Source organism: Miniopterus schreibersii, assembly GCF_964146895.1.
Source record: "Miniopterus schreibersii genome assembly, chromosome: 8".
NCBI classification, from domain to species: Eukaryota; Metazoa; Chordata; class Mammalia; order Chiroptera; family Miniopteridae; genus Miniopterus; species Miniopterus schreibersii.
In genome coordinates this window covers 46830681-46848904 of record NC_138109.1, presented here as the reverse complement: position 1 = coordinate 46848904, position 18224 = coordinate 46830681, and the positions used below count along the sequence as shown (strand labels likewise).

The 18224-nt window shown below is 41.1% G+C and overlaps 1 protein-coding gene across 6 annotated transcripts in view; it reads right to left on the bottom strand.

Moving 5' to 3' along the window:
* TNNI3K (TNNI3 interacting kinase) overlaps positions 1–18224 on the bottom strand; it is a 255436-nt gene continuing 237212 nt past the window's right edge. For 5 of the 6 annotated variants that reach the window (XR_013999362.1, XM_081144739.1, XM_081144743.1 and 2 more), the window contains 2 exons: positions 2801–2880; positions 1–518 (listed from right to left, as the gene is read on the bottom strand). Coding sequence is in view for 5 of the 6 variants with exons in the window: in XM_081144739.1 (XP_081000865.1) it covers positions 442–518; positions 2801–2880 (157 nt within the window). In the remaining variant the exon portion in view is untranslated. Of the gene's footprint in view, positions 942–2800; positions 2881–18224 lie in introns of all 6 variants that reach the window. The other variant, XM_081144740.1, reaches the window with a different exon arrangement.

Genomic DNA, 18224 nt, shown 5'->3' with positions numbered 1-18224 from the left:
TGTATACCACCAAAGAATCTTTAATCACAAAGCTGGACACTAGAAGTAACATACTGAGATAAGAAAATAAACAATATTCTAGGAACTCAAACCCACAACTCTCAAGCTCAAGTCTATATAACTCAGTCTAGAAAAACATAATAATTGTTAAGTGCCCACCACAAACTTCAACCCCATCTCCAAGTAACATCAATTTTTTTTTCATTTAAAAAATTAAAATCAACTCTTCAAATACATTCTGTCTTGGTTCTTTTCCATTGCATTTCTTAGCTATGACTCCAAAACCCAACTTTTGGTAGGGATTGAATAGGACCAGTGTAAACAAGCAAATTTAAGGAGATCCTAGAGGGTAAAATGTTATATTTGGAAGCAAGTCTGCTGTGGTTGGAATTGTTGTGTCTGTTTGGGGAAAGACTCTCTTTAGGCGTATGCAAAGTGTTGTCAGCTGCTGTCCTCAAAGCTGCCACTATTCCGGCAAGAATAAAAATGCATCGGGCTCATGGGATCAGACACGTAGCCTGCGTGAGAAAAGAAGTTCAGCTGTTACTTGTTGGCCTTTCAGTCCATCTTCCCATTTTTCTTCCCCAGCCTCACCCAGTGCGATGCACAGCTGCCAGGTAGCTTCTCCCGGTTTGTGTAAACAGGGTCTGGACAAGAGTTGCTGGCAAGCAGTTGTAAAACAAAAGCAAATTTAAAAAATAAAGACAGAAAGCTGAGGCCAGAGGAACATAAGTGATGGGTGTCTGCTTTGGACCAAAGCTGGCCAGGTGGCATGTAGTGTTTGGAGTAGAGAAGGGCACAGTTCAGAAAGTAGGGATATCATCGTGGCTAAAATCACAGGTTTCCAAAGTCAGGCAAATTTGAGTTTAAACACAGGCTTCACTATTTACTGGTTCTGGGACTTTAGTCAACTTAACCTTGTTAAGCCTCCGTGTCTTCATCTGTAAATGGGAGAAATAGTAGTACTTACACAGAATGTTGGTAAGGCAAATAAATCAGTACAGGGCCTGAACTAAAATGAGTGTTATAAAAAAAGATGGTTAAAAAAAGGAAGGTGGAGATAGCAGTAGGAAAAAAAGAAAGAGCCATTCTCTAGAGCAGGTTGGCACTGGTTATTGTTTTGGGTTTTTTTTTCCTACCTAAGAGCTTAATTGTTAAGTGCATATTAATGCTTAGGTCTAAAAACTAGTGGCATTTGATGCTCATAGAAGCAACAGCCCTGGGTGTGTCCAGAAAATGGAGCTAACGGCTCAGGATCCGACCACTGTGCTAGAGAACTCAGGACACGTGCAGGGAAGCAGTTACTTCTGCACTCTGAGTAAGGAAGCTATTCATTGCTTCTGGGGAAATGGGCACATTTGTCAGTAGCTATTGCTGCTTTTGCTCCCCTTTGATAGCTGAGTTTTCAGCAACTCAGCCATCTACATTTGCATCAAGACGTCTAGCAATATGCAGCTGGATAGGTGTATTTATTGTCATAAGCAAGGTCTCTGTCAAATCTCTTAGGCTGCACAGATCCGAGCTGAGGAAGCAGGAGGCTGAGATGAAGGGAAGCAAGACACACATTCCTGAATCCTAATGCTGGGTGGACTCAAACAAAATCTACATCCTGGAGCAAAATATTTCCTTTTGTCCAGCCTAAGAATGTGATTTCATTCAGACACAGAGAGAAGCTTTAATAAGATCGTAATCCTTTTATTACTATAATCAACCTTCTGAGGTACCAGAGGCGAGGTACATCAGATTTTACTGGTTTACGATGCTCCACGCCTCTCTCCCCACATTGCTGCAATGGCAATTTGATTGTGAACACAGGTCCCTCTGGCATGGGCAGGCCCCCCTTCGGGGAGGCGTAGCAAAATCAGTAGGGCATGGATGGTGACATTTATTATTGAAGCTATCATTGCCAGAGTTGAAGGACAAACTAGTTGCTGTTGGGTAGCCACTCAGCTTAAGGGGCACTCAAATGAAATCTGACCACAGGCTTGAGGAAAAGACTGAATCACGATTTCACGTTCTGTTGCTTTAGGGGGAAAGGTCTGAAGTACAGAGAAAATAACTATGAACTTAATTTTATCTCCATTCCCTAGCTCTGTTCGTTGGGGTGTGTGGCTGGGGAAAAGAAACGGTTCATAAAGTTGCTGTTATACCACAACTGGTTTATGAAGTGGAAACTGAGGGCAATTAGAGGGGTCTTTCTTGTACAATGTGATGTTCCTAGTGGAAGATAATAAACAGATATTCTTTGTCTATTGGAGCTCTCACTCCATCCAAACACCCTCATGTTTTCTTTTACCCTTGGTACAGATGTGCATAAAAAAAATGCAAGTTTTGTATTATTGCATCACTTTGTCTTATTTCTCCATCTTGAGGAATTCTATTCAAAGTCTTATCAGGACTTTGAATCAGTCAGATTGTTAAGTTAAAGAAATGTTTCATCTTGAAACTCCATGAAAAGACATCTGGCCAAAGCACACATTTCAAAGGGGTCCCTATATATTTTGTGGTTGTCCAATCACATCTGTAAAAATTTGAGAAAACGATATTATATCTATCAAAAATGTAAGGCTGTGACACTCAGGGCACATATCCCCCGTTACCGGACTGGCCAGTTGTGTAGCAAAACTGATGATAAAAAGCACTTGGTTGCATCCTACACACATGTTGAGAGTCAGAAGCACAAAGTTTCCTTCCTTGAATGTGTTCCACATAGTCTGTCTGCATCTATCCAGAATCATTTTTTCCTTTGTTTCTTAAAGCTTCCCAATGCCTTAGCTAATGATAGTCTGTGTATACTCACCGTATTTGTCAACAGGTGAGAACTGAAGACTTCTCTTCATCTCCTCCAAAGACAGGCCTTGAGGCGAACATTGTCCAGCACTGGAAATTTCAAGGAGACACACGGTTTTACACTGAAAACCACGGTGGTGGTTTGCTAATAACATTTTTATAAAACAAATTTATTCACTCAGCTGAGATCCAAGAGAACTGGCAAACTGATACAAAGGTGTTTTTATCTTACAAGTGACAAGTCGGAGAAGGGTTCAGAATTATGGTAGTTCCCCCCAGAAACTGTACATAGTTTTGCTTTCCACAGTTTCAGTTACCCATGGTCAAATATAGTACAAAAATATTGAATGGAAAATTCCAGAAATAAACAATTCCTGAGTTTTAAATTGCATGCCGTTCTGAGTAGTGTGATGAAATCTTGCACCGTCACACTCTGTCCTGCCCCAACCATGAATCACCCACTGGTCCAGCAAATCTATACAATATATGCCACCCCCTCCTTAGCTGCTATCATGGCATCGCAGTGCTTGTGTTCAGGTAACCTTTGTTTTATTTAATAATAGCCCCAAAATATAAGAGTAGTTCAAATTTTATCATTTTTTCCTATTTTTATAGGAAAAACACAGTGTATGTAGGATTTGGTACTCTCTGTGATTTCAGGCATCCATTAGGATCTTGGGATGTATTCCCTGTGGATAAGGGGGCAGGGAGCTACTGTTTTTGGAGTAAGTCAGATCTAGGTGTGAGTCCTGGCTCCTCCAGGTAGGCTACAATTCCTAGCTGTGTAACCTTGGGTATGTCACCCTTTCTGACCCTTAATTTATTTAAAAGAGAGAAATACCTGAATAATTTTGAGTTTTTTTTAATAAATATAACAAAAAGGAGTATTAAATCTAAAATCGGGGTTAATATGCTTGCAAGCTTTATTTAAAAGGAACTAGTAACCACAAAATTATTATCTTAGTGATAACCAGTATAAAGAAAACACATTCCAAAAGGTATTATTATAACATTATTATTATTATGGTGGCAATGAAAAGAGACAGTGCTAATAATATATATTGCATGATTCCTATGTACTAATCATTTACATATATCATCTCACTTAATCTTTATCACTATCTTATCGTTATCAAATCATTTCTTTCCTTTTACAGGTTAGAAAACTGAGGATGGAACAATTGAGTAACTTGTAAATGGCCCGTGTAGGATTCAAACCCAAGTCTTTTAGACCCCAAAGCACGTGCACTTACCCACTATCCAAAGGGGAATTTCTTCCAGATTTCTGGCCGTCATTCATCTTTCTTTCCCCCAAACTCCTCCTACTCTTTCACCCTTTCAGTTCATGGCATTGCTATCTTTCTACTTCTTCAGACTCAAAAGCTAAAGTTATCAAAACTCTCACCCTAATATTTAATCACATTGGTCAGTTACTTAGATATCTGTAGCCTGTCTTGTATCCACCTGTCTCATCCACACTTCAGCATCCTCAGATAGGCTGCCATAGTTATCCCCAGGACTGCCCTCACCGTGTTCCTACTAGAACTCTTAATATCCTGTCCCCGAGCCACTTCTCTCCACCTCAATTACTGGCATCACATCATTCGGTTACTTAAGTCAAAATTCTTGGAATCATCCTTGTACCTTTTTTTTTCTCACATCTCTCACCTAATACAAATCTTCTTAGCTCTGCCTCTAAAATGTAACCTTAATCTATCCATCTCTCTCCTACTTCAAGGTCAAGGCCATATAATCTCTTTCTTGTCTGTACCTCTGCAGTTTGGCTCCTAACTGATCTTCCTGCTTTCACTCCTGTCCCCTTATAATCTATTCTCTATGTATTATCCAGAGTGACCTTTTCAAAATATAAAACAGATTAAGCCATTTACCTACTGAAAACCTTCCATTGGCTTCTCAGTTCATTTAGAATAAAATACAAATGCTTTACCCTCTTCTGCAAGGCCTCTGCAGGTACCCCACTCCCCAGCTTTTGCTAAGCACTTTTTTGGGGCATTCTTTCTGTCCCACAAGCCCTCCAAGCTCCTTCCCAATCCAGAGCTTTTGCATCCTTAACTCTGCTTGAGATGCTAAATGAACCACAAAACTGTTTGGCTGAACCCTTGCTCCACCTTCGCCCATGCCTGGCTCCTCTGCCATTCAGGCCTCATTTGGAATGTCACCTCCTCAGAGAGGGCTTCCCTGACCACCATTCCAAAGTGGCCATTCCACTGCCTATGGTCACTTTCCACCACACTACATCAACTTATTTCTTTCTTCAGAATTATATAAAATTATCTTGCTTACTTATCCATGTATTTAGATACTGTCAGTATTCTTTCACACAATGAGGTTGGAAACCTTGTCTATCCTGCAATATACTCAACACTCAAAACAGTGCCTGGCAAGTAGGAGAAGCTCAAAAAATGATTAATTAAAAGATCCCTAAATGATGTCCTTCTTTTCAGTAGCTCGATCCTCCCCTCCACAAGGTCTTTCTGTGACAAAAACCTTGCCATGCAGTCCCCTGCCCCCCACTGCAGCTCCTCAGGCTGATGTTTAAATTCTTCTGCAATCCAATCCTACTTGTATTTCGGGTACGTCTTCTATTACACAGCCCCCATTCCCCCCAGTTCAAGCCACACTAATAGACTCTGGACTTTCCAAGCATTCCTGAATTTTTTCTGCTCCATGGTGGTAGCTGGGCTGCTCCCACCGCTTGAATCTTCCTCGTGATGTCTCTTTTGTCTCTGACAGGGAGAGGTATGGTTAAGAATGAGCATTCTGGTGCAGGCTCCTTGAATTGGAATCCTGACCCCACCGCTTACTAGATCTATGACCTTTGACAAATGTATTTCACAGCTCTATGCCTCAGTGTATGCAACTATAAAATGGGAATACAACAAGGCTTGTAAGGTTAATTGTGAGAATTAAAAGTTTAAAGTCCTTTGAACAGTGCTGTTTTTTAGTAAGCACTCAGTAAATGTGACCGGCTTTGATTATGCATCAAGGTTGAACTCAAAGACAGCATTTCCTCAACGTCCTCCCAGAAACCCCCAGTCAGAATTCCTTGGCCTCTAGTACTTTGTATTCCTTTCACAGTGCTTATCAGAGCCTGCCTTGGTGCGGAACAGCCCGCATGATATGCTAATGAAGCCCACGAAACAGAGTACTCTTGAAGGGGCAAAGATCCTATCTAAGATGTTTGGATCTCCCACAGGGTTTAGCTGGTACTTTGTAAACAGTTAAAATAATGCAAGTGTGTTAAATAAGGTTACTGCCAAATGTTCACATGGAAAAGTTAGATTTCTCTAAACTTCCACAATTAATTCAGTTAGCTGCTTTAAAAATAACTGCATGTTTGGGCTCACTTTCTTTTTTTAAAGATTTTTTTATTGATTTTTAGAGAGAGAGAGGAAGGGAGAAGGAGAGAGCAATATGGATGTGAGAGCAGAATACTGAAGCATTGATCTTCTGCCTTCTGTATGCCCCCTACCGGGCGTTGAGCCCACAACCTGGCAGGTGCCCTGACCAAGAATTGAGCCAGCAACCTTTTGGTACATGGGAAGATGAACCACACCAGCCAGGCGCTGGCCTTACTTTTTTAAGCTATAAAGATGTTGTTTCTTAGAGGAAAGCAATGATTTAAAGGAAGAAGAAAAGGTATTGACTTAAAGTGGGACATGCTGTGATCTCAATCAACATTAAATGGCAAAACACATTCAGTTCTGGGCAATAGAATGCCATTCAAGATATTTTTAAAAATAAAATATACCCTGCTAATACCTGTAACCTCTTTAGCACCCTAGTTCCTTTTAATGAAATGTGCTATACACTGTAGTCTTGGCAACAAGAAGATAATAGAGAATAAATATTTTATCATCAAAAAGGCTATCTGGTTTCTTATGAATAAAAGCCCATCTCCCAGCTGTCTTATTTATTCAGTTGCTGAATACAATTTGTGCCAGGGGACTTAACCTTCCTGCCCAAGAGATACCACATAGTCTGGCACTGGACACTGTTACAGGATGACAGACAGATGGAAGCTAAGCGTGCCCAAGTCAAACAAAGCAGAAGAAACCAGACCCTGATCAATGAAACTAGTTGTCTTCAACCCATGTGCATCCCGGCTTCGGCAGAAGTGCCACAGAAGCCCAGAGTTTAAAAAGAAACATCAGGACCTCTGTTTGCTGAAGTTGTGGTCGGTGAAAATAGGCATTTCCAGTGATGCAGCTGCACCATAAATTCAATGATAGTAAATGTGAACTAATGGCAGGTAAGAAAGGCACTCAATTTTGCAGTGTTTCAATATTACTATTCAACTAGGTAGCTTTCTTTATGCGAAGGGGTAATATATATCACATAGAGGCATATATGTGAATAATATATATTATATGGGTAATTTCGTGTATACTTTTCATGAGAATGGAGAGAAATTTTCTCTCTTAAAGAGATTAATGGAGTGTTTAGGTTAGTCTTTGCATACTTTCCTGTCATCTTGATATATCTTATCTTAGTTTTAAAAAAGTTTCTGTCATTTTAGGCTAAACAGTTTATATAAGCTCTGTGATGTATATGTATATATTAACATAACCCTCAGCCATTGTCTCTTACAAAGTTGCACTAGGCTGACTAGGGAATGAATAATTTATCCAGAATGAAGAACAGAACCAAAATTGGAAAAATGTTTCTTGCTCCCCAATCCATGCTTTATGGGTATAGATAGACTCCCCTGTAGACTGTCTGCTAAATAGGACAGTTATCACCCAAATCCACATGTGAACGTTTGCAAATAGTCACATAGTCTGTGAATAAACTATGCACCCTGACCAAAGACAACAAGATGTTCAAAATGAAATGATGAGGCTATTTTGGCTGAAATGAATGCAGAGAAAATGGTGCTCATGACAAGCACATTAAGCCAAAAATATTCAATGAGAAGTAAATCAATATGTATGTAAGATTACAGAAGAGCATGAAGAATGGGGAAAATGCTTGAAGATAGAATATACCCCAAATATAGATTCAATTCTATAAAGCAGGGGTAAGGCAGAGCTTACAATCTGAATTAGTGGGTTAATGTACATTCTAGGCAAAATTCCAGAAAAAAAATTAAAAGTGTTTTTCTGTAGACTTAGAAAAAGTATTGATTACTAGAAGCTACCATGGGTTCAGTAAGAAAAAGAAAGTCATGCTAGATTTACTTTATTTCTTTTTGCTGGGGATAAATTTAAAGGGGGAAATCCATAGGCTAGAACACACATCGGGATTTTGGCAGATACTGGACAGAGTTTCTTGATTGCTTTGTAACTAAGAAGGGGAGAGCTACGCCAGATGACAAATGGTTAGATTGGATTGTTACTGGTTGACATTCAGGATGGATACAAACTTCAGGTAGGTGACATTACCCACAGGGTTGAGTCTTAGACACTGGGAATAGTGAAAACAAAGTAGCGCATTTCCTAGAGTTAGAATTGTACAGAAATGGATTGAGCTGTTCCAGAAGCGGGTACTGTGGTTGGAGCACCTTGTGGCCCGGGGTGCTGTAAGGGGGATGTAAGTGTCCACCTGAATGTCTCATGACATGACATCCCAGTTCCCTCTATTTCTCACATTCTGTGGTTCTTTAGAAGGCGCCCGGGAACCATGCGGCCTTGTGAAACCGACTCTGATGTTCTGGAAAGGCAGAGCGAGGTTTCACAGTGCCCACTTAGGCAGAAGATTTGTATCTTCCTTGGCATTTGGCCAGGGTTGAAGCCTGATTTCCACCCCCTGCCACAGCGCGCCGGCTATACATTACCACAACTCAGGCGGCATTTGTAGCTTTTTGTGTATATACGTTTCACTTGAAATAGAGCCCAACTTATAGGAAATGTGATCATAGGTGATCATTCTGTCCTTAACTTCCTCCTACAAATTAAACTGAAATGACCAAAAACTTGAAAAAAGAAATAGTAACTGAACTGTGCTATTTGCCCGAAGAAAACATCTTTAAGTGCTTATTTCAAAGGAAGGCCCACATGGCCATCTAAGATGAAGCCAAAGGAGAAATCATTCTCACTTCAACCCATTATTAGGGGTTTGAATTGACAGGTTAGGTTGCGTATGGTTGGTACTGGGAAATCTGCTTCACAAAGTTTTTATATGATAAATGTAGAATATTCGTGTTGGAATGGAGGAAGGGTGGGGGAAAACCCTAAAACACTATGTTATCTATTAATCCAGAAAGGTATGTTGTTAACCAAGGTCCACGAGGAAAGAGGGAAAATCCTGTCAGAAGAGACAGAGAGGACTTCTGGTGCCATCTCTCCAGAGGGTGGTAGGGGGCAGTGCTACAATGAGTCCACATGGACCCATTTAGAGCCTCAAAAGCAGCCAGTATGTTGGCTTCAAAATACAGCCTGCCAGATGCTTACGATATTGGAGCAATGAATCATGGCTTTGGCCATGGGATTTCATGAATTCTCAGAATATCTGCTAGTGTCATAATGGCTTCTGACTGAATTGCATTCCAAAGAAGACTTCACATGGGCATACAGTCCATTTTTATCTCATTTGTCCAAGTGTGGCTTTTGCAGAGCTGGGGACTTCGATTTGGTGAATTGCAGTGAATATAAATAGTCTACATGGCTTGAAAGCAAGAGTGAAATTAAAGCAACCATATAAAAAATAAAGACTTAGAGCATTAAGTTCTACCATAATGATATAATAATAATAATTTCTTAGATTTGCAGAGGGCTTTACAGCTTGCACATACTTTCCCATTGATTAGCTTAAAACATTTTTACTTTATGAGGTAAAAATGAGGTGTCTGGGAAGGCATTAATTTTACCTCCATTCTATGTAGGTGGAAAGTTAGGCTCACAAAGTTTGAATAATGTGCATGACAGAGTTAGTAAGAGGCAGAACCAGAACTTGAACAATGGATCTTCAAATTCCCAGTCCATGCTCTTCTAAAACACACCGCATTTAATTGCAGCACCTGTCAAACTCTTGGTCTGTTACCCTACGGGGAGCTCACTGAATTAGTGATGAGTTACAGAGTTTTGGACCCTTTGCATATAAAGATGAACACTCAATTCCTCATAGAGAAATATCCCTTATCATCATAGAGAAAGCAGATCAGCTTTTTTGTGTTTTGCTTTGTTAGATCTTATCAAAAATTATACTTTTCCCTGTCCAACAATGGCTTGCTTGTCCCCATGCAGTGATGTCAAAATATGAGGCACTTTCATTTAGAAAGCGTAGTGTGTATCTCTGTTCTTGTGTTAGCTTTGCTAAGCTGATCTTGCATGGATCCCTTTTCCTAAACACTGCCATGGGCCATGTTGAACAGAAAACCATTAGGTTACTTGTGTGATTAAAGACTTCAGGCAAAATTTTCTTTAATTCAAGTTGGTCCAACTAGTTTTTATGCAGCTGAAAATGCCCTCACACTACCTGTAACCTGGAAGATTTAGGCATTTGGACTTTGCATAAGGCAACATTATCCAAGGACTCGCAGCTTTGCAAATATGCTGTGTGGTTTGTTGGTTCTTTTGGCCATTTGTCATAATGATGTTACCTACATAAGGATATTAGCACGAGGATCAGTGCCACATGCACCCTATCCCCTTCCTCCAGAGGAATATATCTGAGTTAGGAGTCATTTCTCTCACTCAAAAGGAAACATATACAAGTAACATCTAACCAGAATTTCAGTTCTTTTGACACTAATCTACACGACTAATACAAAGAGAGGTGGAGAAACAGCCCTCTGAGATCCCTAATAAAGGTGTTTACACAAGGAAAATAAATGCCTTGTCATAGAAAAGGCTACGAGAGTCATCTGGCTGTTCCCTTTGGCATTCAGCTGAAAATAAATAGATCTATTTAAAACAGATCTGTCAGAGGGATAAATGCCTTCCGAGGCTTTGCAATGTCTTTCTGTGCAGCACACCTTTTCTCTGGCCTAAATAGAAAGACTCTGTTAGAAATGGGATCACCTTTGGCCTAACTTTGAAAGAGTCCAGTCAGACTCTTATGAATAAGCATTTGTTAATTTATCAGCTAAGTTCAATATGTTTATTTATTCATGATTTCATTCTGGCTGTTTTCAAAACATTATTTTGTCTTTGTCACTATTCCCTACTTGATAATGTCCTAAATTAAAACAAATTTATTGCTCTCATTACAGTGAATGGGCAATGGCCAAAGTATTTAATGGGGTCAGAGTTCAGTGCAAAATATCTCTTTCAGGAAAATCAAACCCATCAGCTTTCTTTCAATGGCAAATGTCCCCAGGCTATAAAAGAACTAAAAGACTTGGCAATGGGTCATGGCTGTGTTCGAGTCATTAGGCAAACATCCAAGGTCTCAGCTCCCCCATTTTTAAAGGAAAAAGCAATTAGGCAAAGAATTATGAATAAAGGAAAATGCAGTGAGAACTGAAAACGTGTGTTAATTCTTTGATGGCTCATAAATTATTAATATGCTCAACAGTAACCTAACACCACCAACACTTCTCGATTTCCCATACCTTATGCAGGTATAAGTGAGTCAATTGTGCAGTCCAGCATGAGGTGGACTTTGCATGCCTTGACTGCTAAAACTGAGAAACGTGCTTTAAATATAGCAAAACCTTTCTTATCCTTTACCTTTTGTACTCACTGTCATCCAAAAAAAGGAAAGCATTTACCATTTTAGAGCTCTGAGATCTTGGTAGCAGGACGGTCATCAAGCCCACCCCTCACTCCTTCATTTTCCCACCTCCCATTTCACCAAGTAGGAAATTGGAGCCTTGTGAAGTGAAATAACTTATCCAGGTTCATATATCAAGGTTATAGTGAAGTCAGGCATATAAGCTGGAGTTCTAACCTTTTAGTCTTCTTCGATAGTTTTTATTCTTATTTTTAAGGAGAAAAAGGGGACTAGAATCTGCTGTGTAATTGCTAAGTGCCTTACAAATTTTATTACATTGGCTCCACCTAACAACCCATTTTATATGCGAGGGAAACCAGGCCCGGAGAGCCTAAGTCTTGTGCAGGGTCACAGAGCTGTAATTTAAACCTAGGCCAGGCAGTGTCCAAATCTCCTGCTTTTCCTATTTAACTCTACTGGTTTAGAAATGATTCCCAAATGTATACCTATAACCTCGTCTCTCTCCCTCTCTCCATGGTTGTTTATCAAGCACAATGCCGTGTTCTATGCTAAATGCTAAGGATGTAGACATGAGTAAGACGGACATGAATTCTACTCTCTGGGGTAAATAAAAATGTAGGCTCGTACAGGTAAACTTCAGTGCCTGGGAACCCAGTACCTGCTCTAAAGGGTACCCTCCCTACACATAGGAAAAGGGCAAGCAAGAGTCCCCAGGGGAGGGGGCTTTTGGGGACAGAACTAGCTCTAGAGAGAGGCATGTACAAAGACCTAGGAAATCAAATGGCTTTCCCTTTGAGATATGCCCATCTTTCTCTGAGTACCTCTTTACTTTCTTTTCTTTCATAAGAGGTCCCAGGCTTGTTTTGTACATTCTTTGTCCCAGCCTTGGAATCTGCCATTTCTTCAAACAATTGTTTCCTTTTGGTGGAGAATTTAGAAACCAAAATCTAGGTGTTTGGTGTGCTCTTTGCCGTTGAAGTGTTGCTGCTCCCAGGCCCCCTCATTGAGTAGGCAAAGTTAGACAACATTCATGGATATACATGTAAGTGTAAACACTTTTAGATCTCTCCCTGTTCTGAAATTATAAATTCATACCTATAGCTCCACTTGCAATCAATATCACAGGGTCTATTTCTGTTTTCTCCCTTTCCATATCTACAATGCCCTTCTCTGATAGTGAGAAACCTGGTTCCCACTGTCCTTCATATAATTACTTATTTGATCAATGCTCCTGAATATACAAATCTCCTGTTGCTGTCACAACACATGGATACCTTCTTTTCCCCACTTGGGTTCCAACATCCCATACCCACTGTTTCCAACATGTGGATGCCCTTCTTACCCTCCTGTGTTCTAACACCCTTCTCCGAGCTATTCCTCACTGGCCTGCCCCCAATGGGTGCCCTCCTCACCAACCTTGGGCCAGCACTTAGCTCTGAGCTATGTTCCTCATCCTGCTCAGGTTCCAATCACTTGCACTGGTTGTCTGCCCACACTTATACCCTCTCTTCACCATCCACATACTCCCCCTTCTCCACACTGGACACCTTTTTGTGCAGATGCCCTTCTCAAAATACATGGAAACATAGTGGGCCACCACCTTCCTGAATGAACATACTTCTCACTGTGCTTGAGCTCTCACACTCCATGTGGGGCCACTGCTTCACTGTTCCCTCTCACAGATGCCCTCCTTCCCAGGCTTGGACTCCGACCTCCCATGGTACGGCGATCTCCCATATGGATGCCTTCCTCACTGTATCTGGATTCTAGAACCTTGGCTGGGCAACCCTAAGCCCCTGTGGAAAACCCTTTCCTCCTCCAGCTCTGGCTCCAACACTTCATGCCGTGTAGCTGCCACTCATCATTCTTACCATCCACATGGGGAAGTTGACCTTGCTCAGCCCTGTCTAATGGCTTTTGGACTAAACCATTTAAGAATGGAAGAGAAAGGAAGAGAGAGCAACAAGGATGAACTTTTAAAAAATGTTAAACAGGTCATGTTATGTTCTTGGTCACAATCTCTGTGACCACCCAACACATGTAGAACAACATCCCAATGCCTTGTATGGGTTGATAATTCCTTCATGATCTGGCTTCTTACTTGTCTACCTTGGAATTTATTCTGTACCACTCTCCCCCTGCCTCCTACCCTCTGTCCAGCACAGAGGCCTTCAATTTCTTCTCTTTGTTCCTGGCATATGAACTCTACACTTGCTTTTTAGTTCTCCTGAATACTGTTTCCCCGGGTCTTCCTTGCTTTTGCCATTCTACTCACCCCATCTAAAGTAGCCTTCTAGTCACTCTTTATCTCATCAATGTCTGAATTGCCTACATAGCACTTATCACCATCTCAGTTTTCTTTTATATTTATGCATCGTTTGTCACCTGTATAGGCAGATACTGTACTCTGTTTATAGACCCGACCTACCTTCAAAGTCACCTTCAGAGGTTTCTATACACCCTCATTGTTTCCTGTGTCTATTCTTAAAGAAGGGGAGGGAGAGTTAATGTTCCTTTGACAATTCTAAGTCATGCTCTATACCCCTAGAGGTTGCAAAATGAGATTAAACCTGGGTTACTCACAGCATTGACTAATTCATCAGCATACCCCTTATTTACCTCCTTTCCTTCTCTTTCCTTCACTTTGCTTCTTGCTTCTTGAGGTCATGTCCCAGAAAAGCAAGTTACACTAAAATCCTTGTGTCATGGTCTGGTTTTGGAGGAACTCAAATTAAGATGGCCTGGCTCTCCTGACTAGAATGTATGTTGCATAACAGCAAGAACCTGTCTATCTAGCTTACTGCTGTGTCTTGATCTCCAGTGCCTTAAACTAATTGTAATACACTAGGTACTCAATAAATATGTATTAAATAAATAATTGAATAAATGAATGATGATTCTTCTCTTGAAACTTTATTCATGTTTACCTTTGTTTGTTTCCCTCTAATTCATTGGTCAATCTTCTTCCATTTCTTTCGCCACCCTCAAGGACAAGCTGTATTTCCCTGACTGTTCAGAGCAGTGATCTCTGCAGAAGTCTCCCAGTTCCTATTCCGTGTCCAACCCATTTCACCCTCCACATTGTTACTGGAGAAATCTGAGAATTGTTTTCTGTTATAGCAATCATCTTCCATTCAATGGTTCTCCGTGCAGTCTTACAGATATGAAAGTGAAACGGAGCACAGTGGAGAGAGTCTCTGTTCAAACTCCACGTCTTCTGTGATAGAAGTGATGGCCCTATGGCTAAGGACAAGGAACCACAGTGGCCTCAGGGCTGGCCTAGCCATTTGCTCTCATCATTGGCACAGAACTTGTCTCATGCTGCATATTCATCTGATCCACCACTGGACACTGGATTGTTCATGGGGAGGGACCTTATGAGTCTGTATTCCCTAGGGCCTCTTCCAGCCCCTGGTATTGACTAGTCAGAATAAATGTGTTGACTCTTGGAGGGCGGCCTTTATATTTTTCCATGGGGAGATGACCTTCCAATGTTTGCAGTTTCAGAGCTTGTGACTTAGAAAGAATGGACTTTTTATGTTTCTAGAGCAGGGGTCAGAAAAATTTTCCAGGAAAGGGCCAGATAGTAAATACTTTTGGCTTTACAAATCATATGGTCTCTGTTCTAACTCTTCAATTCCGCTGTTGTAGCACAAAAGAAAACATAGATAACATGTAAAAAATGAGTAAGGCTGTGTTCCATGAAAATTTTACAAAAGACAGGCAGGGAGTTGGATTTGGCCCCTGGGCCATAGTTTATCAACCTGTCCTTTAGAGCAATGGATAAACCTGATATGTGTTACTTCCCTAAGATGCCTTCTACTTTGGGATCAAACAATTCTATCTTAATGGAAATAAGATCTCCACTCATCTTTCATTTTGTTTTTCTGAGAAGTTGAATAATAAAGATTAAAATGAATGTGCTAATGGCAAAAGGAAAAAAAACACACATAGTTTACATTTATTCAGTATTTACTGTATATGAGACATGCACAAATTGTATTCTCATTTAAGCCTCATTGCAATGCTGTATAGAAGGTAATAGTCTTATTTTCATCCCATAGATGGACATTTGAGGCTTGGAGAGTTCAACTAACTTGCCCAAGGTCACATGGCTTATACATGGTAGAACTTGAATTTGAACTCAGATCCATCTGAGCCCAAGGTTTTAACTACTACTTTATAATAATGGCCACTGGGTGGGTACATAAATAAAAATCACAAAACCAATTTTATTGATGAAAGATAAAAGCAACAACAGATAGGTACCTACAAGTAGTACATATTCATCTCCCCTTTTGGTTTGATGAAAGTTCAAAGTCCATCTTTGATGATGTTACATCTCTAGGCTCCATTGTGTGAATTCACATCCCTGCAAGAAATTCCATGTTCCTTTGTTCTTTATGACAGGCCAGTCTGGATGGGAAGGTTGAAAACTCCCTAAACTCTTTGAACATGCAGAACATTGATCTTCACAAACCATTTGAAAAACCCTAAGGAGGCTACAAATTACAAGCAATGTTTGTTTTAAGTGCATGTATGCCGAACCTCTGGGACCTTTTGCCTCATCACACAGCACCAAAGCTTTCCCCTCCTCCTCTGTGTATTCTTTGCTGTCAGACCCTGAATAACAAAACGGTATTACATTGCTGAGGTGCCTTGTTCTCATGGAAAAGCTCTTCTGCCAATAATGGGGGTGGGGGCTCTCTTACCCCACTCTGTTGTGACATGCTGTGTGCTTCTCTGAATCCTGGGGCAAGCCAGGGGTTGGTATCTCCTGCTGAGCAGGCCAGGGCTCCTGCCTTCTGTGTTGGCAGGAACATGACTGTGGATTCTGTCAGAAGTGCTCTGAGCCTCTGCACAGCTAGACCTCCACGGCCATTTTTGCTTAGGCATTTATTAAGCCTTCATTCATGGCACACCAGACTGCACACTCCTTCTGAATAGGAGCTGTGCTTTGCTATTTATCTCTGTGGCCCTGGCATCTGGAGTCTGACACAAAGTATGCTCTCAACACATATTTAAATAATGAATTTGGTAGAACGGAACTCCTGGTCATTTCTCCAGCCCCAGCTCTGAGCCACAGTCCTCTGTGCAGGTTTGCCAAGTGGTTAGCAGCACAAGGTCTGAGTCAGACAGAGCCAGCTTTCCAGTACCGGCACCTGCACTATCTGGTTGTAGCTTCTGACCAAGTTACTTAACTTTCCTGTGCCTCAGTTTCCCTTTCTGAACATTGGAGGATAATAATAGTACCTCTCATATACATAGAATTTTTGTGTGGATTATGTAATGATATACCTGTAAAGTATGTAGGGGAATCCTAACACATATTACTCTCATTCTCATCACCATTTCTGCCTAAAGCTTGCTTCCTTTCTCTTTTTCCATTGAATAATGCTACTCATTTCACAGGCCGTGGCTTCCTTCTCCTTAACACTCGGTTCGCTGCCCTCTGTCACACTGTTGATCATTGCTTTGTTCACTTGCTGTCTTCCCCAGTGCTCAGCCCACAGCCTATTTTAAATAAAATATTTATCAAATAATTGAATGAGAGGAATTAGGTTTAAACAGCAAACTAATTGCCCACCTTTCCTCTCAGTGCCTTAAACTACAAGGAGTAGAGCGATCCTTTTAGAAAGCGGGCTAATCATGTCATTTCTCTGCTCAGATTCCCGCAGTGACATGCACCTCAGTCTCAGTAGAAGCCCAGGCCCTCCCAATGGCCTGCACTTCCTTCCTGATCTGCCCCCACCCCCATTATTTCTCTACTTTGTCTCCTATTACTCTTCCCTGTGGTCACTGTGTTCCTTCTGGTCTCCTGGCTCTTGGCCGAGTTCACAGGCATCACCTTGCCTCAGGGAATTTGCACGTATTGTTCCCACAATCTGGCATGCTCTCCCTCAGGGGCCTGTGGTTTTCTCCTTCTCTGTGTTTACATCTTTGCTCAAATGTTATTTCTGGGTGAAGTCTTCTCTGACCATGCTGTTTAAAATTGCAAACCATACCTCTTTCTGCATTCCTCTATCCCCCATCTTTGTTTTAATATACTACATAATTTACTAGGAAAAAAAAAAAGTCTATCACTCTTCCTCTTCCTCCCACGAGCGCAAAAGCTCTGTGAGGAAGAGATTATGTTGTGTATTTGCTGCTGTATCCCACAGCCTAGAAGTGTAAGCCTTGAGTAAGTATTTGCTAAATAAATGAATTTATTAAATTAAAGAATGCCCATAGCCCCCAGTCTCAGAAAACTGGGAAATCTTTTATGTGCTTCTTTCTAAAGAGATTGTGGCTTTTTGATAATGCATTTTCTTATGTAATTTTTGAATAGGGAATGGCTCAGTGAGGCAGCAGTGGGCCCTCCCACAGGTCTGGCCACAGCCAGTGGGAAGAGGCAGAAGCCCTGGAGTCCACATAGTGCCAGATGTAGGGGATTTACACCTCCCTGCTGGAAGGGCCAAACCCTCTCTACCTGAAGCAGGTCCACGGACGCATCCCCCTGCAGGTTTCCGTAACCAGCTGAATGGCGCAGAGATCGGGCTGCCAAAATACCCAACAGGCTCTTCTCAGTGCTTCCAAGTACAATCTGGGGCCAATTACCACAGAGTTACTGTATATTTTAAATATTTCTCATGTAGAAGAATCCACTGGAGCCTTTGTGGACACAGCAGCAAAATTACTTGATTGTGTTTGTGGCTTGGCCACAGTGGGACTTTCGCCAAATGTCAAGGTTTCGCAAAAACACTTTAGTGAAAGCAAGAACTCCAAAATTCACCCATGCCTTTGGAACTGTGGCTTGG